General features: G+C 42.9%; 2 protein-coding genes across 4 annotated transcripts; both read right to left on the bottom strand.

Annotated features, from left to right (window-relative positions):
• Positions 1-847: 847 nt before the first annotated feature.
• papola (poly(A) polymerase alpha) lies at positions 848-17,579 on the bottom strand. The gene is made up of 20 exons (XM_010894178.5): positions 17,391-17,579; positions 15,629-15,799; positions 15,219-15,285; positions 14,913-14,994; positions 14,682-14,791; positions 13,556-13,609; positions 13,195-13,306; positions 12,827-12,916; positions 9,579-9,717; positions 9,205-9,277; positions 8,703-8,823; positions 7,430-7,514; positions 5,160-5,213; positions 4,785-4,907; positions 4,508-4,617; positions 4,286-4,407; positions 3,810-4,070; positions 3,363-3,647; positions 3,077-3,148; positions 848-2,943 (listed from the first exon to the last, which is right to left on the bottom strand). The coding sequence occupies exons 1-20, from the start codon at positions 17,396-17,398 to the stop codon at positions 2,848-2,850; spliced, it is 2,235 nt and encodes a 744-aa protein (XP_010892480.1). The 5' UTR covers positions 17,399-17,579; the 3' UTR covers positions 848-2,847.
• Positions 17,580-18,752: 1,173 nt separating this feature from the next.
• On the bottom strand, positions 18,753-25,115 carry LOC105024318 (adenylate kinase 7-like). Of its 3 annotated transcripts, XM_020042938.3 has the most exons (19): positions 24,993-25,115; positions 24,710-24,807; positions 24,431-24,610; positions 24,200-24,314; positions 23,853-23,947; positions 23,653-23,763; positions 23,475-23,558; positions 23,292-23,380; positions 23,085-23,175; positions 22,903-22,980; positions 22,564-22,713; positions 22,227-22,355; positions 21,784-21,889; positions 21,260-21,400; positions 21,079-21,144; positions 20,797-20,994; positions 20,283-20,503; positions 19,698-19,856; positions 18,753-18,916 (listed from the first exon to the last, which is right to left on the bottom strand). In XM_020042938.3, the coding sequence occupies exons 2-19, from the start codon at positions 24,794-24,796 to the stop codon at positions 18,881-18,883; spliced, it is 2,136 nt and encodes a 711-aa protein (XP_019898497.2). In that variant the 5' UTR covers positions 24,797-24,807; positions 24,993-25,115; the 3' UTR covers positions 18,753-18,880. The 3 variants fall into 3 exon arrangements, with proteins under 3 accessions (XP_019898497.2, XP_019898496.2, XP_010892482.2); XM_020042937.3 differs by lacking the exon at positions 24,993-25,115 and having other exon boundaries at positions 24,710-24,948; XM_010894180.4 differs by lacking the exon at positions 24,993-25,115 and having other exon boundaries at positions 21,260-21,388; positions 24,710-24,946.
• Between the last annotated feature and the right edge of the window lie 950 nt (positions 25,116-26,065).

The following is a 26,065-nucleotide window of genomic DNA, read 5'->3' as shown; positions in this document are numbered from 1 at the left end:
TTGTTATGACTCACAGTGATGGGAAACAGCAGGTTATGAGTCTGTTGTGTTGTTATGACTCACAGTGATGGGAAACAGCAGGTTATGAGTCTGTTGTGTTGTTATGACTCGCGGTGTTGGTAAACAGCAGGTTATGAGTCTGTTGTGTTGTTGTGACTCACGGTGATGGGAAACAGCAGGTTATGAATGTGTTTTGTTGTTGTGACTCGCGGTGATGGGAAACAGCAGGTTATGAATGTGTTGTGTTGTTGTGACTCGCGGTGATGGGAAACAGCAGGTTATGAATGTGTTGTGTTGTTGTGACTCGCGGTGATGGGAAACAGCAGGTTATGAATGTGTTGTGTTGTTGTGACTCGCGGTGATGGGAAACAGCAGGTTATGAATGTGTTGTGTTGTTGTGACTCGCGGTGATGGGAAACAGCAGGTTATGAATGTGTTGTGTTGTTGTGACTCGCGGTGATGGGAAACAGCAGGTTATGAATGTGTAGTGTTGTTGTGACTCTCGGTGATGGGAAACAGCAGGTTATGAATGTGTTGTGTTGTTGTGACTCGCGGTGATGGGAAACAGCAGGTTATGAATGTGTTGTGTTGTTGTGACTCGCGGTGATGGGAAACAGCAGGTTATGAATGTGTTGTGTTGTTGTGACTCTCGGTGATGGGAAACAGCAGGTTATGAATGTGTTGTGTTGTTGTGACTCTCGGTGATGGGAAACAGCAGGTTATGAATGTGTTGTGTTATGACCTCCGGTGTTGGGAAATGGCAGGGTATGAGTGTTTTGGCGTTTGGACTTCTAGCAGCGTTCTCTCGTGGTGTGGGGGTATTTTGAACAAAAACACAAGACAAATGTACCTTTGCAACAACGTATACTTTTAATTGTGAAAAAGTACAATACCTCCGCCTTACAAATACACCTAAGAAAAAAAACTGAAAAAGAACATTGTAAGAACCGGGGGAACGCTTCAAGATCATCATGATTGGAGAAGTGTATCTACACAAGAAAATGAACACACCATAGGTTGACAGTGGTCTTAATTCGGATTAATCGTTAACATACGAGTCAACACGATTAGCACAAATAACTGAGACAAAAGTAAAATGTTGTTAATACATCAACAAAATATTGAGAAAGTGAAAATTCCGTACACATTGTTTTTAAACTTTCCAAAAAGCTGTGAACAAAAAATAAGATCTTGGTTGCATCTTTTGCCAACCCTAGTACTAAGATTTCAACCTGTTGACTATTCTCGCAAATCTCCGTTCTATGACAAGCAAATCAAAAATCAATAGCCAACAAAGAGAATTGGTCTTGTGTACTAAACCTTCTATGTGATGTTTGAGAACTTGTCAAATATTCTCTCCTTTAAATCTCACCATGTTTTATTAAACATTCAGATCCATCAAAGGCGAAAGGTCAAGTCTTTTATACTCCACCAAAAACAAAAGTATTTTTCTCTCCTCATAATTTCAATGTTATTTTACAAGACAGACACTGACGGTTACTGTACAACGAATATTCAGCGGTTCTATGACTATTCTACTCATTGTAGTTCTATCTGGGCAGTCTCCCCTGACAGCAGACCACCTCCTCAATCTGAATCCATGGCCATCTGCTGCCCTCTCCCACGATACCAGTCCTCAGACACAATCTGAACATTAGTCAGAATGTAGAAAGAACGTCTCAATTCCCTGTGTCATTCCTAGATTACAGACCTGTTTGTCCATTCACACTTCTATCCCGGAGAGATAGATTATTCGGTTTCCACAACTGTGAGCTTTTTTTGGTCAAAGAGTGTATTATTTCAGCTGTATGAACTCAAAACTGAGCTTGTTCCAATGGTAAGTGAGGGCTGTGTGCATTAGAGAGTGGGGCTTGTGGCCAATCCATTTTAACACCTGTCAAATCAGGAAGGGCACTACAATCCTGCTTCCAAAATATCTTAAATGGAATTGAATTACTTACTGAAACTAGCTGGAAGTGAAATTGAACTGACCCTAGCCACCTTTCGCCCATACACCCTGAAACACCCTGAAGGCCACAACACTTTCCCAACGGCAGAGTGAGAACACGGTCCTTCACCTCGAACCAGACTAGTGACATGAGATTTTGCGGCCCAACATCCAAGACCACAGACCCTATTTTATTTTGTATTTTTTCTTCTCCCCATTTTGTTCAAGTTTTAACATTTTAACCAGGTGTTTCTCAAACACACACATACACTGCAGCAAACCACCAAGACAAAGAATTCACAACATTATTACTTAACATTACCTCGGCCTTCTCCTGACAACGCAACACAAGGGGGGGGGTGATGAATGAGCATCATCCATGAAGCTGGGAACACATAAGCGTCCCCGCGGACTCATCGTGACATCATCGTTGTGCAACATTTGTTTTCCTGGTAACCCGTAGCTCCAGAAGGGTTGAGACAAAGTGGGCCGTGGATGTTGGCCCAGGACCAGCTTTGTGTTTATCCTCTTAACAGTTCAGGTGAAGACTTAAAGAACTGTCAACTGATCCTAGACCTGTGCCTGTCAGGCAACTCCAATCCTTTAACCAGTGAGGCAGAGTTTGAAAGCTGCCTGGGAGAATCCAGCAGAAGGGCAATATCGCCCCCTCGTGGAGATAGGCATATCAACCCACTCCCTGCTTGAGACAGCGGTCAGTCTGTCTGTCCAGTTGTCAGTGAGTGTCTTTCTGTTTAGTCGCCTGTGAGTCTGTCTGTCTGCAACACTGCGGGGATTGGTGAAGGACTGAGGACTTGTAATTGGGTACTTTAAGAACAACCATCTTAGAGGTGGGCGGGAGGCAAGGCGTAGTGAGGTTTGGGGAACCAGTCTCGTCTCTCCTACCTGCTTAGACGAAGCTTGATGGAGTTCTTGACAACTGGAATGGGGTTGGCGGGCACAAGGGGCACATCAGACAAGTCCGCGCTTGCCATTTTCTAAAGAGAGAAATAAATAAAAAAAAGATGAACATTAACAATCGTAGCGTGGAAATTGGCGAAATGCACCGCAACGATCAAACGGGGAACCAGAGAAAACGTAAAAGCTCAAGAATGTGAACATGGGTGAAACCTTAATTTCAGAATCCATCTTCACGTCCCCTTCAGAAACGAGCATTTCCCCAGACACACTGGTGTCATTGACCTGTGAAGGACAGATGGAACCGTGAGACCAATGGTGCTGCTATAATCCTTCCCCAGCCTTGTACAGCAACACGACGGCATCAACAAGCAAAACAATTTATAGGCTGAAACTGTACAAACTGCCATCAAGTGAAAACATGAAGTGGCATGTATTAGTGTATAAAATGGGAATTAGATGATGTGAGCGAGAGGCTATACGTCTGTATGTGAAGTACCTGGGCCTCCACTGTGGCTCCCTCTTCTCTTTCTCCAGTGCCAGCAGGAGCACCCCATTCTTCTGCACTCTTCTCCTCTGGGACCAGGGACGGATCCCCGTCTATTGGGAGCTCCCCCTTAGGGCTCTGCTCCCCCATCACCTCCTGGTCAGGAGTCTGGAGGGCCGCCTGGGGGCCGTTAGGGAGAGGCGTGCTGGACTTGGAGGCCGCCAGGGCTCCCGTCGGAGGAGGAGAGGGCGTCTGGCGGCTGGGGTCTCCTGAGGGCTTTGTCTCGTTGGCTGACTCCTGAGACACACAACCGAGGAGAGACTGATGAACATTTGCGCGCGACTAACACAAAATGCCAGCAATTATCAACTGTAACCCACCACAATGTTTCACATGCCATAAACACCTGGCGGTGAAATGACAAGCAACGTCTCGACCAGAACAAAATAAGACGAATACCTCAGTGTCTGATTTGAGCCTCTTTCTCTCCATTTGCAGCGGAGATCCGGGTCTCTTGGAAGCCGGTGGGCCCATGGGGGACGCCATGATGTCTGGCTGACCGGCCGCAGTAAGGCCGGGAGCGCCACCCTTCACTGGGGTTAACGTGGGCGCGGCGGCAGCCGGCGTGGCCGTGGGGGAGGGCACGGACATGCTGTTGTCGCTGTCCAAGGACAGGTCCAGATTGCTGTCATTCACCTGCCGCAGCCCCTCTGTGGAGTGCTGGCGGTTGGATCGGAACGACATGGATTACAACAGCGCAAGCACACAGGCGTTCAGCTAACCAGGGGAACGTGTGGAGAGCTGAAGAGCAGAGTATTTTTAGATATAAAAGAAGAGCAAAGGTGCACGTCCGAATCAGACCAAAAGGCCATGTATTTACTGCCAAACACGTGCACGCAGTTTTAAATTGGCGTGAGGTGGTCTGTGATTCGTACCTTCCTCCGCTTAGGCATGACCAGGTTGGGCAACAGCTGATGCAGCCGTTTCCTTTTTACATGCATAGCCTGAATCTTCATATCCGTCTCAAACATCTTGCTGCTGATCGCCTGGCGGTACACTGAGGGAAACATGCCGAATCACAATGCAAATTCAGCCAGGGGGAAACACACATCCATTTCTAGAACGTCCCACAACATGGTGGAGTAAGGTCATCGCACCTGTGTCCGTGAAGGACTGGATATCGATGGTCAGGTCGACGTTGAGGTTCTCCGATCCCTCCATCTTCTTAAAGATGATCCCTATCACCCACATGGTACTGACCTCCTCCCTGGAAGGAGGGGGGGGGGGCGTCAGGGGGCAGGTACATGGTCAGGGTAATGTAGCATAAAAGAAGCACCTTAGCTAGAGTTCCAACATGCAAGTGGCATTCAAGTAGGAGTCCTACAATCTTGGGGGAAGAAAAACAGGTGTTTTGGCCAAGTTAAAATGACCTACTTCTTGTCGTTGCCTTCCTTGGGACCCGGGAAAGACTGAGGGTTGACATGGGCGAGTGTTATGAACTCATTCTTCTCCAGATTCCCCACGAGGATCCTGATCTTAGACTCAACTAGACCAACCCTGCCGGGATAAAAATAAAAAATAAACTCACAATATGGTTACACCTCTGTGAAAACTCACTAGGTTAAAAAATTTATAAATTAAAGATCGCTATAAGAACGTTTAAATGAATAACATTTGCATCTGATGTGTCTTTCACACTGCAACAATGATCACAGCCCTAACTCATGAACATATTCACTCATTAAATACATCCGTTTACATTTACAGAGAGATTCTTATGAGTTATCTTCGGGTCTTTTTGGTACTCACCACTCAAGGTGCTGCTTTTCGGTTGGGGCGCTTGCTAGCAACACAATATAATGCCTTGGAACATAAGAGACAGAACAATGCCATTACACCCTAGAGACAGAGGCCAGACTAGACAGCTAACCCAGTCGATAGGCTGGGAGAGACCCAGGCGCCAAAGCGGGGCCCTGGACCCAGGAACGTGAGCACACAGCAGGCCCGCCCAGTCAACCCGATGGCGGCCCGGTGCGGCCCGGCGCGGCCCAGTGCGGCGCGGCTTGGCGGCCACCCAGTCTCAAAGTTCATTAGATAGTAGATGTTGTTTGTTGCACACACTTGCAAGGTGACCCGGGAATTTGCCTTACAGCAACGTCTTAGGACCAGCTACAACTGCTGGCCAAGGTCACCAGAACAATTATCTACATCCTTCGAACCAACAGTACTGTAAGGTCACATACAGACCCACTAAATTGCAACTGTAGTCCTGCTAACATCAAGCTTCAGGAGGTACATAAATCATGTTCCTGAGATAGTATCCTGGAAGTCAGTACTGTTACAAGACGTATCCAATAGATTTAAGAAACTGCGCAGAAGCGTAGTCTTTCCCATCTTGTCTATGTGCCAGTGCACCAGTGATAATATGCCCCATCATGCATCACAAACAGCTTTGCTTCCCTCTAGTTTTAGAATAGCACAGGTTGAAGACAACACGAGCACATAGTTAGTCCAATCACAGAGGTCTGCTTGTAACAGTAATGACAAGCATATGACAATGGATGGATATTTGTTTTTGATTTTCATTTTCAGGCCAAGTTGAAAATAAAAGGTCTGAGCCCGGGACACATGATTGGTTTATTCAAAGAACAACATTACAGAGAACCAGTGCAGAAATCAACCAGGCCAGGTAATTTATCTGAAATCAGTGTATAATGGCTGATATTTGGACAGAGTTGGACAATAACAATCAGAGCTTAACGACTATCTCGTCTTATCAATTGTATCCGGTTTCCAGGCTTGTTCCTGGAAAATGAATATCCAAAATGTGCAGATGCATTTTCACATGAATACCACCACCCTGTGCCAACAGGTCTAAGACTAGAACACATGAAGACACGGCTATATTGACTGTAAAAGACTGGAGGGATGGGGATTCAGCCAAGCTGTGCTTAAGGTTGCAAGGTAAGAATACATCTCAAACCTGGATGGGCCAAACTGATGCGCAAGAAGACTTCCAGAAGGGGGAACTCAGTGGGGTTGGAAAACTGAAGTCAATATAGGACATTGGAAGACTAAGGAGAAAGGTTATAGCAAATCTAGGCCTGTTTCATACTTGGCAACATTTAAGTCAGCATTATCGGGAAAGCTAAAGACAAATGCCTCCATTTTTAAGGATATGCCCCACGGGAAATGGATGGGGATGTACTCATTTGTAATCTTGGCATCATGCGACGGCATTCTGCAGCCTAACAACTGGTAAACCAGCGAAGAACATTTAGACACATTAAAATTTCTATTTTACCTCAGACTTAAAACAGCGCTACTTGTAGTTTGACTACTTGAATACTTGGTCAAAAAACAAGAAATCATCACAGAGGTGTAACCATATAGTGAGTTCATCTGTACGAATAAATCACTTAGAAAAGATGTTTAAGCTTAAACTGAAGGTCCAAGGACACTTGAATCACGTACTTTTGACATGGCTTCTTCTTGCTAATGCTTTGCTAATGTCAAAACTAGATAATGCAAAAAAATAAAACACATCTATAAAATCAAGACTAACAAGAAATACATAGTGCAAATTGTGAACTAAAGCATTTTATTTGGAATTGGATATACAATAAGGCACAAGGAAAACCAGGAGAATGTATTTAATATAGGAAACCTTACATCTGAAGTACCTACCTTTAGTAATAAAATATACAAACATCAAATACTGAGTTGTGCTTACATTAAAGGCACAGTCTATACTACAGAGTAATGATGATACCCGGCTCCAACCACTGCATACCGTTCACACTGTATTTCCTTTTACGATGATTGTTTTGAGAATCAAAGAGGGTGCTTAGGCAAGAATAACGCATTGGGAGTCTTATCTGCAAGACCTCAGTGTTTATTTAATAAAGATATTTCAAACTGAATAAGTGGATTACACATAATGAAGAGGAGAACTTCACATTTACTGAGGAGTGTGAGGTAAGGGTAGCAGTGTTCTGTTTCTGAAATATAAATCTTTATTGAAATATTTGGTGTGTCTCACCATGTGTGTCCCACAGGATGAACTCTTTAATACATACTTGTATTTCTGAAAGAAGTTTGGTGCTTCAAATAGTTTGGCCCACTCTGCTTTATTCTGCAATATTTCATCTGTGATGGCAAGACCTGTGGAGGAAAGGAAACACGTTTAACAAAGAAAAACCCCCTAACAAAAATGTAAAGAATAGATGCACTTGAGACATCTTGGCTACGATAGAAGTAGTTAAGGATCCACTGAACACCCAATGAGTCCATTACATTTGTGCATGCATAACTTAAGGTATTCCTATGGCATCAATCACTAATATTTGGAGACTGTTTGAGATGGAGCAAAGAAGTGGATACGATGCTGGCCTGAAGGGTCTTGCACAGGACAGGCTGGTGCTTAGAGAACACACTGTTTTTATAGACTGAAAGCTGCTGTTTAATCCGGATATAAAGGACATTCAAACTCCTACAAGGGTTTCAACGTTTCTTGGGGGAAGGGCTAGTAGATATTTTTGGGGATATTGATACAGACCTATGACAAATCAGTGATAAAATATTTGAGGACGAGGCTAGAGACACATGGTAATATCATGGTTGTCTCCAACATTCAGAAGCTCCTAGAGCAGGATGTTGTTTAAAAAAATAAAAAATACAATAAAAACCCTCTACTTCCCAAGAAACCCCAAGACCTTAATACCACCTCTTTCTGCTCAAGCCATTACCTGAACCCTGTTCTTTTTCTGAGGATGTAACCTTCAAAGAACAGGCACAATGCATTACTTGTTTTTTTTGTGCTTCTGAAGGACTTCCATGAAATGCGCTATAGTGGTTCAATAAACTAATCATTATTATCACTGTGACAGCCAATAGATCAAATCACTTGCATTAAAAGACCAGAAACAACTTTGGCAGCACAATAACACATTTCATTATCACTATTACTCTGAAAGACATCAGCAGTCAAGTTCCACTACATTGAACTACTGGATTGTGACCAGTAAAATAATACGATTTTTTTAAAGCGACAAAAAGGTGTGGAAACCCAACAGGATCCATCCCTACATACTTCCCATTATGACATCTGTGGTCACAGGCAGCGCCATTGACCGCTTCCAGGAAATCAACTGTGTGGGACTTTTGACATGATTCCAGCCGCTTCATCAGGAGGGACCAGCCAATGAAGCAGAAGGTCCCATCCACCTGTCTACATTAAAATGGCATTTGGCTTCACTGGCCTGTCTGTGTTGCAATGTGTTGTCTCCCGGATAAGTCCTCTAACCATCACTATCAGGTATAAACGTTGAGAATTCGAGACGGCTAACAGACCCTGTTTGAATTCGTCCACCATGACGGCCCGTGTGGAGGCGGAGACATTGTAGGTGGAGTTCTGCTGGGGATAGGCCGGGGTGATGATGGGCATCAAGTGATACCGGTCACTTGGGGTTACCTGAAACAATACAGTGATATACATCATTAGAGTTACACCTTGAACGGCGATGTCTACATAGACTCAAATACAGTTGAAGCACATGTATGTACCAGAGCTGACATATCAACTGTTTAACTGGCTGAGAGGTGGTGCAAGGTCACTAACAGGAAGGACTGGACCCGGGCCTGGTCTTTCAATGTCACTAACAGGAAGGACAGGACCCTGGCCTGGGATTGGTCTTTCAAAGTAACTAACAGGAACAACTGGGCCCTGTTCAAGTGGGATGCATGTCCCAGCAGCATGTGTTTGTCTTTTTCAACACTTCATGAGACCTAATGTTCATAAGATTTACACAGTTGCTCAGAAAAGGTGTCTATGAGTCTTTTGGATCAACATTACCCGGGGGTCCCAAACTGGGAGGTTGAGGTTACAGTCCTCCGGCTGCTTCAGGAGGACAGGGTTAGGCCATTCCCTGTAAGACAACACCGCCATTCACATACATTGACTGAGCACCAAACTCATGTTACAAAACTCATGTACAATGCAGCATTGTCACAATAACATTTTGGCATTTTAAGTATCATTACTTCTGGTACCGTGACATTACCATGGTAAGTAACCAGGGCTCAGGCCTTTTTGGGGCCCTTAAGCGAGACTTTCAATTGATTGAGTCTTTCTACTATTCTCACTACCAATAGTAATTGATTCTTCAGTCTACATATCAATCACAACACCAATTCTGTCTGAGTCCTTGGCAAAGCCCCAATACCCACCACTTGGAGAAGACCAGGAAGAACTTGTGCACAAGCGTGGAGGCCACAGCATTGGGGTACAGCTGGCAGGTTCTGGCCACCAACATGGCCCACGAGACCCCGCCCAGAAAGCCTAGGATGTTACTGTAGATGTTATGACCTGGGGGAGGACAATCACATTAGATGTTAGCACTCTAGGCAGAAAAGGCAGGGGTGGGGGGGGGGGGGGGGGGGGGGTTGCCTGCAGGTTGGTGAAATCAAGAAAGGCGACTGAAGTGTGTCTTAGCATTTCTCGGGGAAATAACGTTTTGTTCACACGCTACGTTGATTCACAATGTTCGTTATTTAGTGATGTTGTGGTATGAAAACAAGAAAAACCTTTGTACCAGGTACCGTGGCAATGGTGTGTCATCTACTACATACAGCAGCTAAGACCCCATGCTTCGGGAGAACTCATAGTTCACACATTATTTTATAGGTTTTGGGGGGGAAACCTAAAAAAGACAGAAAGCAACCAGCAAAGCCAGTGAATCAGATGTTGGTTTAGGGACATAGATACACAGGGTCCTACATCCATACATGCCTAGCATACAAGCCAGTGAGAGACTCTGGCTTTTGTTCCCACAAGACAAAACCACAATTGGATCGTCGGCTCCCAGGCAGTGCGCGCAGGCAAAACAAGATCCCCATGGCAACGAGGGGAGAGGCCTGTCCTGTGTGTTAAAATGCAGTGGAACGGTTTCTGTTAGGCAGGCTAATTCTGTTCAGGCACGTCAGTCGGGGCCTAGCATGTTTAGGGACCATTTGATGATTGGCGTGTGAACAGGTGACACTTTGAGAAGGGCTAGGATAAACCCTACCTGGCCAGCCCCGTCTTCCACTCAGTGAACAATGTTTACAATACTTGGTTCACGCCAATGGGGCGGGAACAAAGTATCAACAACACAAATGCGTGAAACGCTAAAACATCCGTCCTTCAGTCTCTGTTGCGTGTCAACTTTATTTTCTTAACATTATTTGACAAAACTGTCTTAACGCCATTCCCTAATAGTAACCTAAGTACTCCCCCTCAATTAGCCATTCTCTAAAACTGTTCATGAACAGTCTCCCAGAATCCTAATAAAGCCACAAGCTACTAACTAATGATGCCATATGAATTCCATGTACAGTATAGTGTTGCATTGGGGGTTAAAGAGGGCGTATTAAATAGTTTTTCTGGATGTATCACACAGTGCCCCATGATTTCACTTCGATTGGTAACTTTACAAACTCCTGAGTATTTCATACAACACATTCACTGTGGCACTGAATAGTTTTTTCCGCAAAAAGTATCCCTTGCACATTACAGTGGGGGGATGGGATATATAGTGTGGTTGGATTCATAACCTCTCCAAAGCTAACAAGCACAACAAACTAATAATAAAAACAACAAAATAGATTTTTCATATTAGGCATGTTCTCTTAAGCTCCCCACTGTTTTTGCCGGACCGCGTAAGCGCAACCGGCCAAGTAGAGCGAATGTCACTGACTGAGTCCGTAACCCTTATTAAATAGCGTAGAGGTTAGAGAACCGGACTTGCGAACTATAGGACTTTGAATCTCCTCGGAGGCGAAAGTATGCATTTTGAATTATTCCGTATAGACGAAAACTTCGCTGGCTAAAACCTCCAGTGACTACATTATAGTAAGCCTGAAATGAAACAGTTTACATTTATAGTGCGACTGTTTCTGGTGGATTCTTTAAGTACGCATCTGTGCATACATTTTGGGTCAGGATAGACAAACATTTGCTGGCTACAACATAGGCTACAGTAGTTATGTTACAGTGAGCCTTAACTAAAACTGTATAAGGTTATATTGCAACTGTTTCTGGCATGGAAAAGTTCATCTTCAGTCTCGCTAACAATTGCTCAATTCTTATGATTATTCCTAAGAAGTTAGCAGATACCAATAAGCATATTTCTGGCTAATAAGCTGTTCAAACAGCCAGTGGCCAGTACCTCCACCACCTTAATATGAAACGTTAGTCAGTTTAACACAATGCTCAATAGTGTTTAGCGAATGATGAAATGCGTAATGCTGTGGCGTTATGGTTAAAGACAGTGCCTCTCATGTGGAAGGCTCAAGATGCAATCTATTGAGAACAACAACAACATTTATTTTATTTCCACGATTCTCTTGTCGTTTCACTTGATGAAAAGGTTAGTTATCGTCACCTTTCTTGATAGTTATTATATAAATGTCATTCACAAATGAAAGAAAAAGTATGTTGTTACGCTATGAAAGAAAATAATATGTTCTTATGCCATGAAATAGCTTTGGCAGACTCGCTAGCAAATGCTCAATTCCTATGACTATTCCAGTAAGTTTGTAGATACTGGTAAAGCCTATTACTGGCTAATTAGGTGTTCAAACGGCCAGTGGCAAAAGCTAACAGTACATAGACGCTATTTGTGGTGGAGGTGAAAAACACGAGTCAGTTTAACTGTATCAATATAATTCACAAATGGCCAATTAGCTGTTAAAACGGCCAGTGACAAAAGAGGATTTGTTCGTAGACACAAGGCTATACGGACACCTGTCTAATATAGAGCTCTGTGTTGTAGTGGTTAGCGACACAGTCTTTCATGTGGGCGACCCGGGTTCGAATCGCAAGAGGACAATACTTGCTATTGCGGTCTAGCTGAACTAGGCTTGCCTGGTTTCTTGTTCTTTGGAAAATATACACACCACAGACAAAAATCTGAGGTCTTATTGTTGCTGCCGAATCTTTAATGTTTACAGCATGGCGCAAATCTATTGTAGCCGATTGTAGCTATTGTGACAGCTGGTTAGCTAGCTTGTTTACCCTTGGTTGTTGACCAGACGATGGCTACCTTCTTTATATCAATGTCACAGCCACTTACTGACAGTTCAACACAAACGTGTGCGTGTACAGACACAGCCAGTTACATTTATCTGACCTCACTCGCTAGCTTGATACTCAGAATGTCAGGACGTTGTTGCTCTGCAACCGTATCTGCTCCGTATTTCATGAAAAAAAATCAGTTTTTCTGTGGAGGTGCATCATAATTTAGCGGCGACAAGGCGCCACTGGTATTCCAAAAAGAAAACACTGATGAACAAACAAGCTGTGTAGAGTATATGCTCAGACTCAACAAACAGTGGCACTGAAAATGGAAACACACAGATTCTCACTAGATTGGATTAGGGAAACGGTGTTCCTTCCTACACTTGAAGCAACAAAACACCAACAGATTCCAACTCACGTTTCGCCCAGAGCTTGATGGTCCTCAAAGTCAGCCTGAAGTTCTCAATGTTGGGCACAAGGTGGAGAATCTCATCAGTAACTCTGCAACCTAAAGACAAACACGGACAAGTCATGGTGATCCCGGACTCACTCATAGTGAGATCACGTTAAAGGTGCACTCCGGTGACAAAACCCTCCGATCCCGGCAATTACAACGGGGCGACCATGTGAACTGATGTGCACCTTTAAGCTGACATTTACTTTATAATTGAAGCGCAATAGCAATCATCCCCATAACGGTAGCATTGACAGACCCATCCTACCAAATGAGCTACACAGAACCACATCGGCATCAAACAAGAGTGGATATGAAGAGGCGGGCGTTACCATTAAGACTCCTGATGCAGCGGATGTCCAGGTTCTTCAGCAGCCCGTCATCTCTCAGGTCCAGATTCTCTGGGATGGTTTGCAGCGCTAACCGGGCAAACAGGATGTCAATCTACAAGAACACGAAACAAAAGCACACTGCTCGTCAGCTATTAGGATTTTCTGTTTTTTTGTTTTTTAAAGATATGCACTTGCACTCAAAAAGCTATTTGGTCAAAATGATTTGAATGTCAAGGTTGATATTTAGAGAGTTGTAAATCTCTATTCATATTGGATGAAACCAAAAAACGTTTCCTTGCAGTAATCAAGTGGCGTAGGTAAATGGCCACGTAATCACTAGAATTAAATGTTGACGTCATACCTCAATGTTGTCGAACGACAGCTTAATCACTGGGACAAACGCCTCTTCTACAGCCTAGGGAATGAGGACAAAAATGTTTATAGACCGTGTGAACCAAGACTCCAGGGTACATTAGGGTACGCACCTTCACATAGTCCAACTCTAAAAACACTCCCCCCTAAGTTATATGTAATATCCCACACAGCCATTTGCTTTGTCACTAGCACCCCCGGCAGCACTTACCCCCCGTGACCTTTAACCTCTTGGTTTACATCCAGTACAGTGTTTAAGCATCAATAATATGTACATGCAAATACTCCTGTGGGGGACGGGGGGGGGGGGGTCTTGTGACGTTGCAATAGAAAGCCTTCGACCAGGTTGTCAGAACAGACATAACTGATTAAAGAATATTTAACCCTTTGGCGCGTACGATCACACCAGTGTGATCAATCTAGAGTGGTCCCTGGAGCGTACGATCACACCAGTGTGATTAGAACGTCATGTTTAGAACGCACCATTAGCATACCTAGCTACAAGTAACGTAACAATGGCTGGTAAAACCGCGCTATTATTTACTCACATTTAGCTCAAACAGTGTTTATAACTTTATTTCCTGATTGTAATTGTTTCAAGACCATACTATGATATTAACCAGGTAGAAAGCATTCAAATCGGGACAAGAAGTGTTAGTTACGTACCAACAGACAGCCAACACTAATGCACAAAAACGAATTATATTAGCGACTACTACCGATCAAAACCATTGCAAAAACTTTCTAGAAGTTACGTTCCCCGTTGTATGCATTTTATATAGTTTATTCATTTTCACTGCATTGAATAACTGGTCACGATTTGTTAGCTAGCGGGCAGCTGACGTTTGCTAGCGGTTAGCTGACGTTTTCTAGCTAGCTACAGTAATAAATCAACCAACTTTTGTAGCTCTTAGAATTCGAGTCAACGAGAGAAGCAATGCAATGCAATGCATGTAGTGTTCCTTACCTAGCAAGGTGACTGTTCAAAGGCTGGCATGAGTTCAAATGCTGCAGAGTACCGAAGTCACGTGCAAAAAAACTCACGCTGGGGGGTCGGTAAGGAATATTTGAAACTCACGCGTGAAAAGGTTAATGAGGTAAAACGTAAGACCCACCCTTAAGTCCTTCACCTCCTCTTGCTCCTTTAGCCTCTCCAGGAACGAAGTGAAGAAGTCGGTTCTCTCCACATGACGAGGAGCCACACACAGAGCGTCAATGTCAGCACCTGGAGCGCAAGGGGAAATAAATTACCTGCGCGGGACGTTTGAGGCGTGAAACAAGAACAAAAACTTGAATTCAAGTGCTAACCAAGGCTTAACACTCTTTTACCCGATTAAGGCAGAGACCTTTTGTGTGAACTCCTAATCTGTAGGACCCAAAGGTGAAGATCTTTCCTCCAACTGTCTCGATCACTGACGCAGGCAGATTCTGGGAGGCAGAGAAGGTACATCTGATCGTCACAATTGGAAGCATTAGTAGTGCCTTTCTGTTGTCATAGTAAACCAACATCGTCTGCACCCCAAATGGAAGGCCATTCCGTTTACAGGTCAAAAGGACCACACTATAAAAGGGACAAAGGTGACATTTTGACACACTAACAGACCCCGAAACCTTTGTAGAGTGGCAGGAAAGAACAGGAAGTAAAAGCACACCTTTGTTTCACTGATGTCACGGATCCACTCTTTCACCAGTGTATTCAATTTCCCCAAAACGTGTATTCTGTGGACAACAAGGTGCGACTTATTAAGAGGACACCTGATGTTTTCAAATCCAAATCAAAAATACTGTGTGACATTGTACTCAAAAAAATTTTAGAACGTATTTCATTGGTATTAGTCTAGAACTACATTCTAACGATCTGTAACTCCCAGCCCGCCCGTGACTCCCAGCCCGCCCGTGACTCCCAGCCCGCCCGCCCGTGACTCCCAGCCCGCCCGCCCGTGACTCCCAGCCCGCCCGCCCGTGACTCCCAGCCCGCCCGCCCGTGACTCCCAGCCCGCCCGCCCGTGACTCCCAGCCCGCCCGCCCGTGACTCCCAGCCCGCCCGTGACTCCCAGCCCACCTGCGCTGTAGTTCGAGCTCCTCTTCAAACACCCCGTAGGGTTTCAGGGCCTCAGTCAGCTTGTGTGTGAGGACCAGATCAGCCTCCTTGGCTTGGGCCAAGCTGATCGGAGAAGTGATCCCATAGTGCTTGGGCGTCTCCCGACCCAATGGCCCTGGGTTAGAAGTAGGACTGAAAAGGGACAGATCAAAATCAGACAAATGTATTGCCGTGCTAGAGATTTTACTAGGAACGTATCTTCCAAGTTACTTGGTACGCCGTTTCAAAACGAAGTAACGCGAAACATTATATCATTTTCCTTACAAAATAGTAAGGGGGGGGGGTTAATATGCATGCCAGGTGTGCAGGTACATCGTCCAGTGGCCAACTTAAAATCAGGGAAAAAGATCAAGACTCCAGTCTGGGCATCACTGTTAGGACACCCACTGCAAAATAAAATACTGCACGCACTGTTTAAAGCCACACGCAGAGAACGTAAACATACCGCTTTTAAGTCTTTTCAAGAAAGTTATGAAAAGCAGCTATTCAGTACAAAACGTTCTGCAACACTGAAACCGTTGAACAGAAATAAACAGACGCCTGACACCACAGATATTTTTCAGGATTATTTGGAAGGTCAAAAGCCAATTGGATTTAGAATGCTTGTAAAATTTCGAACGGCTAAAGGACCAAGACCAAGGACAATCAACAAAATAAGTTCACATATATTCAGTTTATTTAAACGACCACGGAAATTATTTACACGTCATATTAAGCTTAAACACATACGGATCTACTGCAGATCGAGATAGTGCAAAGGCCACCACCAAAAAGGCTTTAGAAAAAGCATTATGTGACCCAAAAGCAGAACTGCAACATTTCCGCATACGCGTAAAAGTTGGAAATTATTCAAATATTAACAAAGGTGACAATGTTTTGACACGTTCATTCTCTTTCAAAAGTCCCGTTTCTCCGGAATGGAGACATCCCGCCATAAGAGGACATAATTGGTGGTTGAAATGTGCCAAATACATATTTTTTTTTAGGTCAGCAGAACACCGCTTTATGAAACTGTCGGGACCATGAATGTTTTGAGAGCTCTGTTAGCTAGCTACAGAGACAACATTGTAAATGTATTTACTGTAGTTTGACTAGCAGGCAAAAGCCTATCAACGACGAAACGTTGGTAGGGAACCTACCCTACAAGTATCGATATTTCCTAGATAGAAAAAAGTAATGACTTTTATTGAACATTCAAATTAAAGCAGAACTTCATTAAGCAGAAAGTCATTACATCCTTATATCAATAAACGCACATACTACGTAAGGATGATCAATCTGTGAATTTCCTAACACGTAGCTAGCTAACTAACGTTACCAATCAAGTTAGGGTTAAACAGTTAGCTTGCTAATGCTAGCCAACTTTACTGGCTGTCAGAATTTTTACGTTCACTGTGCGGAACTGCGGCGTGCTATGCAACATAGCTAACTAGCTTTGTTATGCTAACATACACGTTACACACCAACTAACGTTGTTAGCTAAATTACCACGATTGCCTAGACTGTTGAAAATGTGTAAAACCCACTCAAAGCCTAGGCCGGTAACGCTCACTGTTCCCCATAGCGCTTCATTGCCATTTACCGCTAATATACAAGTTACTACTTTAAAAAACCATGGCAGCAAACACACTAGACAGGTTGGTCAGGCTTAATTGCATTGGTAGGCCCAAACCTTTATTTAAAAAAAAAAAAAAAAAACTATCTGAAGAAGCGATATACTTACAAGGGCATTGTAACAATTTCCAGCAAGTCCAATCAGCCCCCCCAAAAGTCCCTTCTCATACCCGTTTCTTTTTTTCATTAAAGGTAACTACCTATAGCAATTCTTATGTATCCCGCAACCAAGCAGTTGGAATTTGCACCTTTTGTTTCCACTAAACATGGCGCGTGTGCACAGTGCATCGAGCTGTCGCGGTCACAGCAAAAATCGCAACCTTCCGAGTGCGTAAACGCCATGACGTAAGCACGAGTTTGTTTCATCGCACGGGAATTGTAGTCCTTCATGAAAATGGGCTTTCGCCAAACATTCAACTGCAACAGGTAGGTTTGAAATCAAATTCAGTCCCATCTTAAATATGTAGCTTGTTTTGTGTCAATTGGACAACAACATGCTGTAGGTTCGCACAGTGCTATATATATTTATATTTTTTGTTGCTTTGGTTACGTTCCCCTGCTCATATGTCGCATACTGACACAGATGTCATATGCATTCTGACAACTTAAAACGGACGGAAATACGGGGTTTTCCCGGGCAAAATGGGACGTCTGGTCACCCTACATATGCCTCAACCAAGGTTTAATGACTTATCAGACTGTGCGGTGGTCTGTTAGTTTCCTATAACATATTGTTTTGTTTTAGAAAGCACAGCAGAATGCAAGGGACCTACCTAAATTAGTCAAACATAAACAATTCCTTACAAGCCTTTTCGTTGGGCTTTATGACTACATATCTGATATGTATTCATCCCTGATCCCCCACTCCTAAGCAGCGCTCATCCATGTTCCCTGGTTATGTTAGAAGAGGATCATAACATAACATATGATGGGTCAATTGTGACTATAAATGGTGCGAGGTGCTCCTCCTTCACGGCACCAACCTTTCAGAGCGCGGTCGTGGTTTGTGCTTTGAAAGCGCAGCTAGCTGACGAGTTGTTAGGTCAACTGTGCGACGCAACGTTTGTATTGTAGCAATTCCCGCTGGCAACTTGGGCAACTGCAACAATCAGGTTGTCAGGTATTAAGGGTGTTCTCATGCACACATACAACCCCCTGTGCTTGGTGTGGATTACTAGAAGAAATGCTCCCTAATCTGTTGGGAGTTGTTGCCATGACATAGGTCCATAAATAAAACCAATGTTTTATTGCGTGTATGTAGATCAGTGAGATGGCGTTAGACTGCGCTCTTGGTTGAAATATTGAACAATGATCAAGGTGTTTTAACATTTGGCTTGCATCCACAACGTCTGATCTGAGGAACACAAACTTTGTGTAAATGGAGGATGCTATGGTGAGAAATGTATAATTATTTTCAGCTCTTCTTCATTATCTTCCTAAAATGATTCTTATAACAACCCAAGAGCCCAAATTGAGAAATACATAATTTTATTTCTTGCTGTGGGAAAAACCCAATTCAAAATACACTTGCTCAACTTTGCAAGACAACATTTATAACAGGTAATCTCAATGATGTTTGGAATGAGTCATCAATTCTCACTATTCATGTGAATTGTTCCGGAGAATATATTCAGCCTGAAATAAATAAAATCACAAAAGAGAATATTTAAAATACAATAAAATGTAGTTTTCTCACAGTCAACCAATTTGGAATTACAGCTCGGGAACTCGTAGCAAATCTGCTTCACAGCTATTTCAGCACACATTTCTTTCTCTCTTTCCCATACGCTCATTTATCAAACAAAAGAACAAAATACAAAAAAAAGAAAATAGGGATATTATTGCTCTACTAGACAACGCATCATATATTCTCTGCATCTGGATAGTCTGAATTTAAAAGAAAATGCTCCTGACTCGAACAGAATGACTCATCCACATGGCTCAGGTGAACAGCAAACAGGCTGCTTTTCTCTGGTGGCTTTTCACCGAAGGCAACTGTGAAACAGAAGTCTGATTCTTGACATGACAGATTATGTTAATAAAAGTGTCTCTGGTGAGTGTTTTGCATGGATCTGTGTCAGGTGCCGTGGAAACCAGTAGGTGGGTGCCTGTAATAGCTGTCTGAAGTGGGAAAATTGGCATCCTGATATCAGGGCAGACTGGCAACTAAATGTGTTGGAGTAGCCAAGCACACATTATAATCACTACAACCAAAGGTTTGGTTTATTAAGAATTTCAAATGTCTAGGGATATCCCTGTAGATGAAAATGGATAATCAAATTTAATTAATGACAAAATCTACTGTTAAAACAGGGGAAAAAGAATCTCAGGCAGATGCCCATTCCAGAAAAAACAGCCCCCCCCCCCCCCCCCCCCCCCCGATTAAAAAAAGAAGATGGAAAGACTTGAACATTACCAGGAAGTCAACAGGGTCGTCTGGCTTGACTTTGCAGCACTCGCCCATGGCCTCAGAAAGAAGGGGGATAACATACATCATCAGGTAGTTCCTCAGGGGCCTGGAACGGGCCTCCAGCAACACGCGCTGCTGCCTCTCCACCTCACCCAACTGAACACTCTGGAGACACGAAGGCAAAATGCCGACCTTGAAATTCATACCTGGTACCTGGGGCTGTTCCTGTGGTCGTGCTGCCAACCGCGGACCACACACGTCCCCGGGAGACACCAGGTTCAAACCCTCATTCTGCCAATTAATTTTCTCAACTTTGACTGTTTTCCTTCACCTTCATTGCCTATTTTACGTTTATAATGGGTATATGTCATTTAAACTTTATTTGTTATGAATAATATTAATCACATCGAAGTGCTTACGAAGGTGCCTGCTTACGGCCCTATTTTCATTGCGTATCACTTCACACCTCGCCGCGGAGGGAAATCAAGCCTGGTTCATTTGAACACGTGTCCTTCTCACAGGGACTGCAGATAAACTGACAGGGAGCAGTGATTTCTACTGCAGGGTCTAAGGCAGGCGGACATCTCTTACCCTCTTGGCGAGTTGAGCAGCCATCTTGGCAGTGGTCTCAGCCTCCCACCTCTTCCTCTCTGCCGTCTCCAGGACCACCTGCCGGGATCTCTCCTCCTCAGCCTTCTTCTTCATCTCCTCTCTCTCTGCAGGGGTGGGGCCATAATTCCTTGGATGGCCCGCCACTCTGAGGATGCTGTCCATGACGGCAGAGTATTCAGTGTCGCCAGCACTGTTCACCTCTGGAAGGTACAAAACAAATCCAATGCAAAGTTCTGCCCAGTTGTAAATGAGCTCTCAGGCTGGCTCTTGCTTATTCTCTAACATACTAGATAGACATAATGTATGAACAGGTATAAACTATATGATGGTTAGCTTATAGTGTTTGGTTTTGACCTGAGCCTATTCCTCTGGAAAGTACTACAGGAAAAGGACTATTCTGCAACATGCGTTGGTTTTGTGAATACTGACGGGCTAAAATGCAAACTTGACACTCAAATGTCTATTTGTTTCTGTGCATCATTTCAAGACTTACCAATGACGTCTGGGTGAATCTCCAGCTCATCAAAGTAGTGTAGCACAGTTTCTTCTTCCACGTTGGCCTTTCTATATCTCTTTAGCCGGCTAAGGTACTTGTCTTGAGAGTAGCGCTTGTCATCTGCCAGACTAGGAGGTAGGTTCTGAACTCGCTCCTTCAAGAAGTCATCAGACGCCTCTAACAAGAAAATGAACTCTGAAAAAAAAAAACAGACAGGAACCAGTAATGTCACCAAATGATGTGTGAGTTAGCGTAACATTACCACGGTTATTAACTAACCTGGAATGATATTCTTGTTGTAGGATGGCATTCTGGACGTGGTATGATTCAGTTCCATGTCTTCATCTAGAAAACAAAGTTGTTTAAGGGATTAAGAAGGAAGAAAACAGCATTTGGATGAAGTGTTTTCCAAGATGAGCCGATGGTCTTTTCAAAATAAAACGATTTGATTTGTGTTCACCATAGAATAGCTCCTTGGCCTGGTCATAGGTCTTGGGGAAGCCATCAAGGACAAATCCTTGGTTCTTGCACGGCTTGGAATTTAGCTTCTCACGCATGATAAGATAAAGAAGCTCTTTACCCAGGCGACCTGCAATTATAACTACATTTGTTGAAAATCACTTTTCTTCAGAATTGTTAGAAAACAACATAGTAAAAACAAAAGTCCCTATAATATTTTTTTATTATAATAAGGAGGATCTATATTTTTTTAATGATGAATCTATCTTTTAGGAAAGACCTATGGTTCTTTAACTAATTACTAAATGTTTGTGTCACATCTTTGACTGTCATCAACTGACAAATTTCTATAACATATTCTGCGTTAAGCAGCACTTGACTTCGGATAAAATAAATGCAGGAACTGACCAATCGCACATTAGACTTTTCATCAAATGGCGTTAAGTTGATATTTAAAAATACCTATTAAAAAAAGAACCCACTCCGTAACGGTTTCCTTTCATATAAGGAATGTGAATAGCAAACCTTCATTTCGCTGCATGCTGTCATTCAGAGAATCTAGTTGGTCTTGAGCATTCCTCACATACTCCTCCCTCGATCCCTCTTGCTGACCCCATTTCACAGTTTCCACCTGGAACGGGTCAGAGAAAAAAAAATCGACTTATTTGGTTAGATAATGTATTACAAATGTGCAAATCAGAAATTTTTTGCAAATGAGTATTGACCACAAGAGGGAGTCATTTCCATTAACAACAGTTTAAAAGAAGAAAACAGTGACCATGCCAAGTCAATAAACCCTTGGACCTTTGCCCCTTTTGCTGTGTCATCGTTTAAAAGTTCCACACTTTTAAACTAGGACTGTAAAATTAATTCTAAATATAAAACTGAAATTCCAATGCAAGAAACTTTGAAGCACTGACAGGAGAAAATGCAAAAATGTGTTAAGTATTGTGTTGTCTTTTACTGACCAGCTGTGATATTTTCTCATCGATGACATCTCTAAGCCTGACGTGGTGCAGTTTGTAATGTTTACACAGTTTCTCTGCCACAGTACTCTTCCCCACTGCTGGCGGCCCCAGGACACAGATTTTGATAGGCTGATCGGGAAAACAAAAGTGTGTGTTTTAATATATAATATCCTTTTAAAAAACGTTTTAGAATTACACTACATTTTGCATGTAGACTTAAACCCAGGCCTATCTCTCTGTACTGCAGGGTTTTATTCCAACAACAGACAGCTACATATTTCTTAGCACCAATTTATATTCTATTCAGAGCTGAGAAGATGAAAGTCTGGATGCTCACCTGTAGTTGTCTCAACTGTTTATACTCTTCCACCACCCAGTTGATGCTATCAATGATGCCGGTCTCAGACACCCAGCGAATGTTGAAGCTGTCCTTAAGCAAGACAGCCTCTAGTCGCAAGTTGACATTTAGGTATTCCCCTTCCACCTCCTGGTAAAACAAAGTGAAAACACAGGACAACTAATCACTGATCTGTTTGTGTAGTCAAGTCACATGACCATAGCACAGGAGAAGGCAAGACAGCACAGTCAGATCTGAGCTGTTATGTACTAGGCCTACATTATTTGAAATCCCGATTTACATTAACAAACTGGAAAAGGGTAATCAAGAGGCACGTACTGTCAAAGCCTTGGTGAGGTACGCCTGCTCCTTCGGAACTTTCTCAATCTTTCCTTGACCTAGAACGAAGCTTATAGTCTTGCAGGGGGGACAATAAACAAAACACTTTTTCTAGTTCCATAAAGGACGTGCAGCGATATTAACAATCGACATGAAATGAAAAACAAAAGTGGCATATTTACCTTCACAATATCCTCAAAGGTATTCTTGGAATCATCCACGGCAATGAAACACTGTGTCTTTGGCTTGTGGTCAATCACATTCTGAATAACACTTGTGGACAATAAAAGACAGAGCTGTCAGGATTAGTATGTTTATTTTCTTCACTCGACCTTCGGCAGATACCTTTGAATTAGCGGTCATTTCAGGATAACGGAACGAACACAAACCATGCAAGGTCGCTGACATGTATGGTAGGGATGACATTAGTACCGGTGCCAAAAACGGGAACCATTGCAGACTCCCCTAGCCACGAGGCCTGGAGGGGCGGAAACCAAGGAACGAGTGGCATAGACAACATGAACAGAAGCCGGGTCGAGCGATCGTGTGTCACATATTTGGTTATAATGTACCTTGAAAAAGTAGTGGAGGAGGTTTTCTCCCATTCCATACTGAACCCCAGCTGTCACAACGTAACTGGACAGCTTGGACTTTAGCTGAATGGTGAATAAAAGCTGTTGTGGTTTCTGCAATCCTTGTTGTCGATATTACTGTTGTTGACATTTGCACGGCCAAGTCCATTTTACTTACAGTTTTTCCCAGTTTAATCACTGTTTTCTCTGCTTTGGCGTGCTCCTTGAAGTTAGGATGGGGTTTTTTCCTCCTGTAGTCTTCCTCTGTCAGGGGAATCTCTGGGTCATTCTGAGGCATAAACATATGAGGTAAATTTAGAACAGCCGACCCTTTAACAATAAAGTGATTAAGCCACATTGAACTGAACATAAACTTACAGGATCGATTGGCTTGCTCATTGCCCAGGTCATGACTGACGATATCAAGATGAATATCTTCTGAGAAGTAAAACGCTCCATCTCCGAGTGAAGAGCTGTAGCATAAACAAAGTTAAGGAGACACAATCATACTGTTATTCACAATCATACTATTATTCAAAATGGGAGGTTTACTTATTTGATTTTGTACAAAATAAATCACATTTTTGTTGTTCAGTCCCAGAGTGCATGTCTAATTACTGCATAATTACACACACAACAAAGGATTACCTCTGTCAGCTGTCTGACAGTAAATGTATCACATTGGCTTGATCCAACAATCAATGTCTGACTGGTTCTTAGCTTACCTGAAATGGCCCACATAGCCTCATCCACCAGCCCTGATGTGGCATTTTCGGAGATATTGTAAACAATCACGTCACATTCCAATAGTCGTGGCAGGAGCTGTTCACGGTTTTGAGACTGAATACCATGCAACAATGTAAAGACATGTCAACAATGTCTTGGAATTACGCCATTGCGTAGCACTGAATAGTGAATGATAAATTAATCCAGAAAATGTGGTTGATTATACTCACGGAATAACATTCTAATGCGAAATTGGGTTTCGCAACCTCGTTGTTAGAGACACTCCCAACAATTTTGAATGTCCGATTTTGCAGTTTAGGATCTTGCAGTTTAGGCTCATCCACACCGAGACCATCCTCATCTGTGTCCGCTTCCTCCAAGGAGCTTCCAACTATGCAAGTTGACAGAAACTACGGTCCCAAAAAGTGCAAACAATAGTGTGAACTACACCATCTGCATACATTTGGCATATCTAACGCCATTACATAGGCATACTTTAGCAAATTTACCTTTGCGATGTATTTAGAAGAATACGTATCAATGTTGTTAACGAAAACCCGTTTGGCTCGATTACTTTTTTTCTTTTTGTCCACCATGTTTGCCGTTTCTGGGGTAAGAGGAACGCTTTGCGGTTGCTAACGTTACCATATACAATTAAATTAATGACTATGCAAAAGCAAACACTGTAGAAATGCATCCCGCCTGTTAATTAATAAATGTTAGATTACAAATACATAATGTGGATGCAGTTCAATTATATTCAATATGATAACAAATAAAATGTACGCAAACCTTTTACACAGAGTATTTCAGTCTTGAGCAGAAGATGGCAGTGTTCTTTGGTTTTTTCTAAAAGGAATTGGCTATTTTTGTTAGTTATGTTATAAAAACCTGACTTCTATTTAATTGGTCTCAGTTGTGTCATGTCAAAAATACCTTAGTAATTCGTTCTCTTGCACTCCGGAACCTGTTGTTTGTTTGTGGAACAGTCTTCCGATGTGGTGTGGTTGTAAATCCTATTTAAATACTCTATTCTTGTAAACTGTTTCGAGTAGAGTGTTTATAAATGAAATTCACATCAGGACAGGTAATTGCCCTGACCTTTATCCTAAAACTAACCCCTGACCCCAATTATTACACTAAACATAACCCCATATAGTTAAACAGCCTTCATTCTCACAGAGACTTGCAAAATGTTCATGTGATGGCCAGCTTTCCTTGTTTTACTGTCCTTGCAAAGACCTTTGAGGATTTTTGGTCAATCAATCAACCAAATGTATTTACAAAGCCCTTTCTACATCAGCACTTTTACAAAACCATACTAAAGATCCCCACAAACATAGATAAATAAGACCACATACACATACAGACAGTCCCCCCTCCCACCACGGACCCAAACCAGGAGAAGAACAACATTTAGCACTGACAGGGAAACTTTCAAAACATTCCACATGTTATTTTATTCATAGAGCTGACAATGTCTGACAAACTGCTGGCACTGACCTGGTCTCATCATCGTGTTTAACTTTTCGAGTAGCTGCTACTTCGGGCAGCAGTAAATTCCTAGTAAAATCTAAACACACATTCACGCAATGACAAGGTAGCGCCACAGTACAATATGTGACATCAAAACCAGCACACGCCACAGAGTTGGGCCTTATGACGAACTGTACAAAATTCAGTAACTCCTTTTTTCATATTTTTGAAATTGCATGACCCATTACTATGAGTATGAATATTTATGGTTGTGGGGGGTTGTGGCAAATGGCCAATATATCGTGGCTAAAGACTGTATCCAGGCCCCTCCAGCATGTGTCCTTTTGTCACTGAGATTTTTCCTCACAACTATCTGGTTAAATAAGGGT

Source organism: Esox lucius, chromosome 23 (assembly GCF_011004845.1).
Source record: "Esox lucius isolate fEsoLuc1 chromosome 23, fEsoLuc1.pri, whole genome shotgun sequence".
In the NCBI taxonomy this organism is placed as follows: domain Eukaryota; kingdom Metazoa; phylum Chordata; class Actinopteri; order Esociformes; family Esocidae; genus Esox; species Esox lucius.
Note: the sequence above shows the minus strand (reverse complement) of the source record. Positions and strands in the feature narration are given on the sequence as shown.

What these genes read in the sequence shown, in the direction of transcription:
- papola (XM_010894178.5), bottom strand. An exon ending in TTCCTGGTCTTCTCCAAGTG is followed by an intron (nt 9,278 to 9,578) that starts GTGGGTATTGGG and finishes GTTGTCTTACAG; the next exon opens with GGAATGGCCTAACCCTGTCC. An exon ending in TCCCAGTTTGGGACCCCCGG is followed by an intron (nt 8,824 to 9,204) that starts GTAATGTTGATC and finishes GTATTGTTTCAG; the next exon opens with GTAACCCCAAGTGACCGGTA.
- LOC105024318 (XM_020042938.3), bottom strand. Translation starts at nt 24,796, where the DNA reads ATGGTGGACAAAAAGAAAAAAAGTAATCGAGCCAAACGGGTTTTCGTT. An exon ending in TCCTCCACTACTTTTTCAAG is followed by an intron (nt 23,381 to 23,474) that starts GTACATTATAAC and finishes CCGCCCCTCCAG; the next exon opens with GCCTCGTGGCTAGGGGAGTC. An exon ending in CAACAAGAATATCATTCCAG is followed by an intron (nt 20,995 to 21,078) that starts GTTAGTTAATAA and finishes TTTTTTTTTCAG; the next exon opens with AGTTCATTTTCTTGTTAGAG.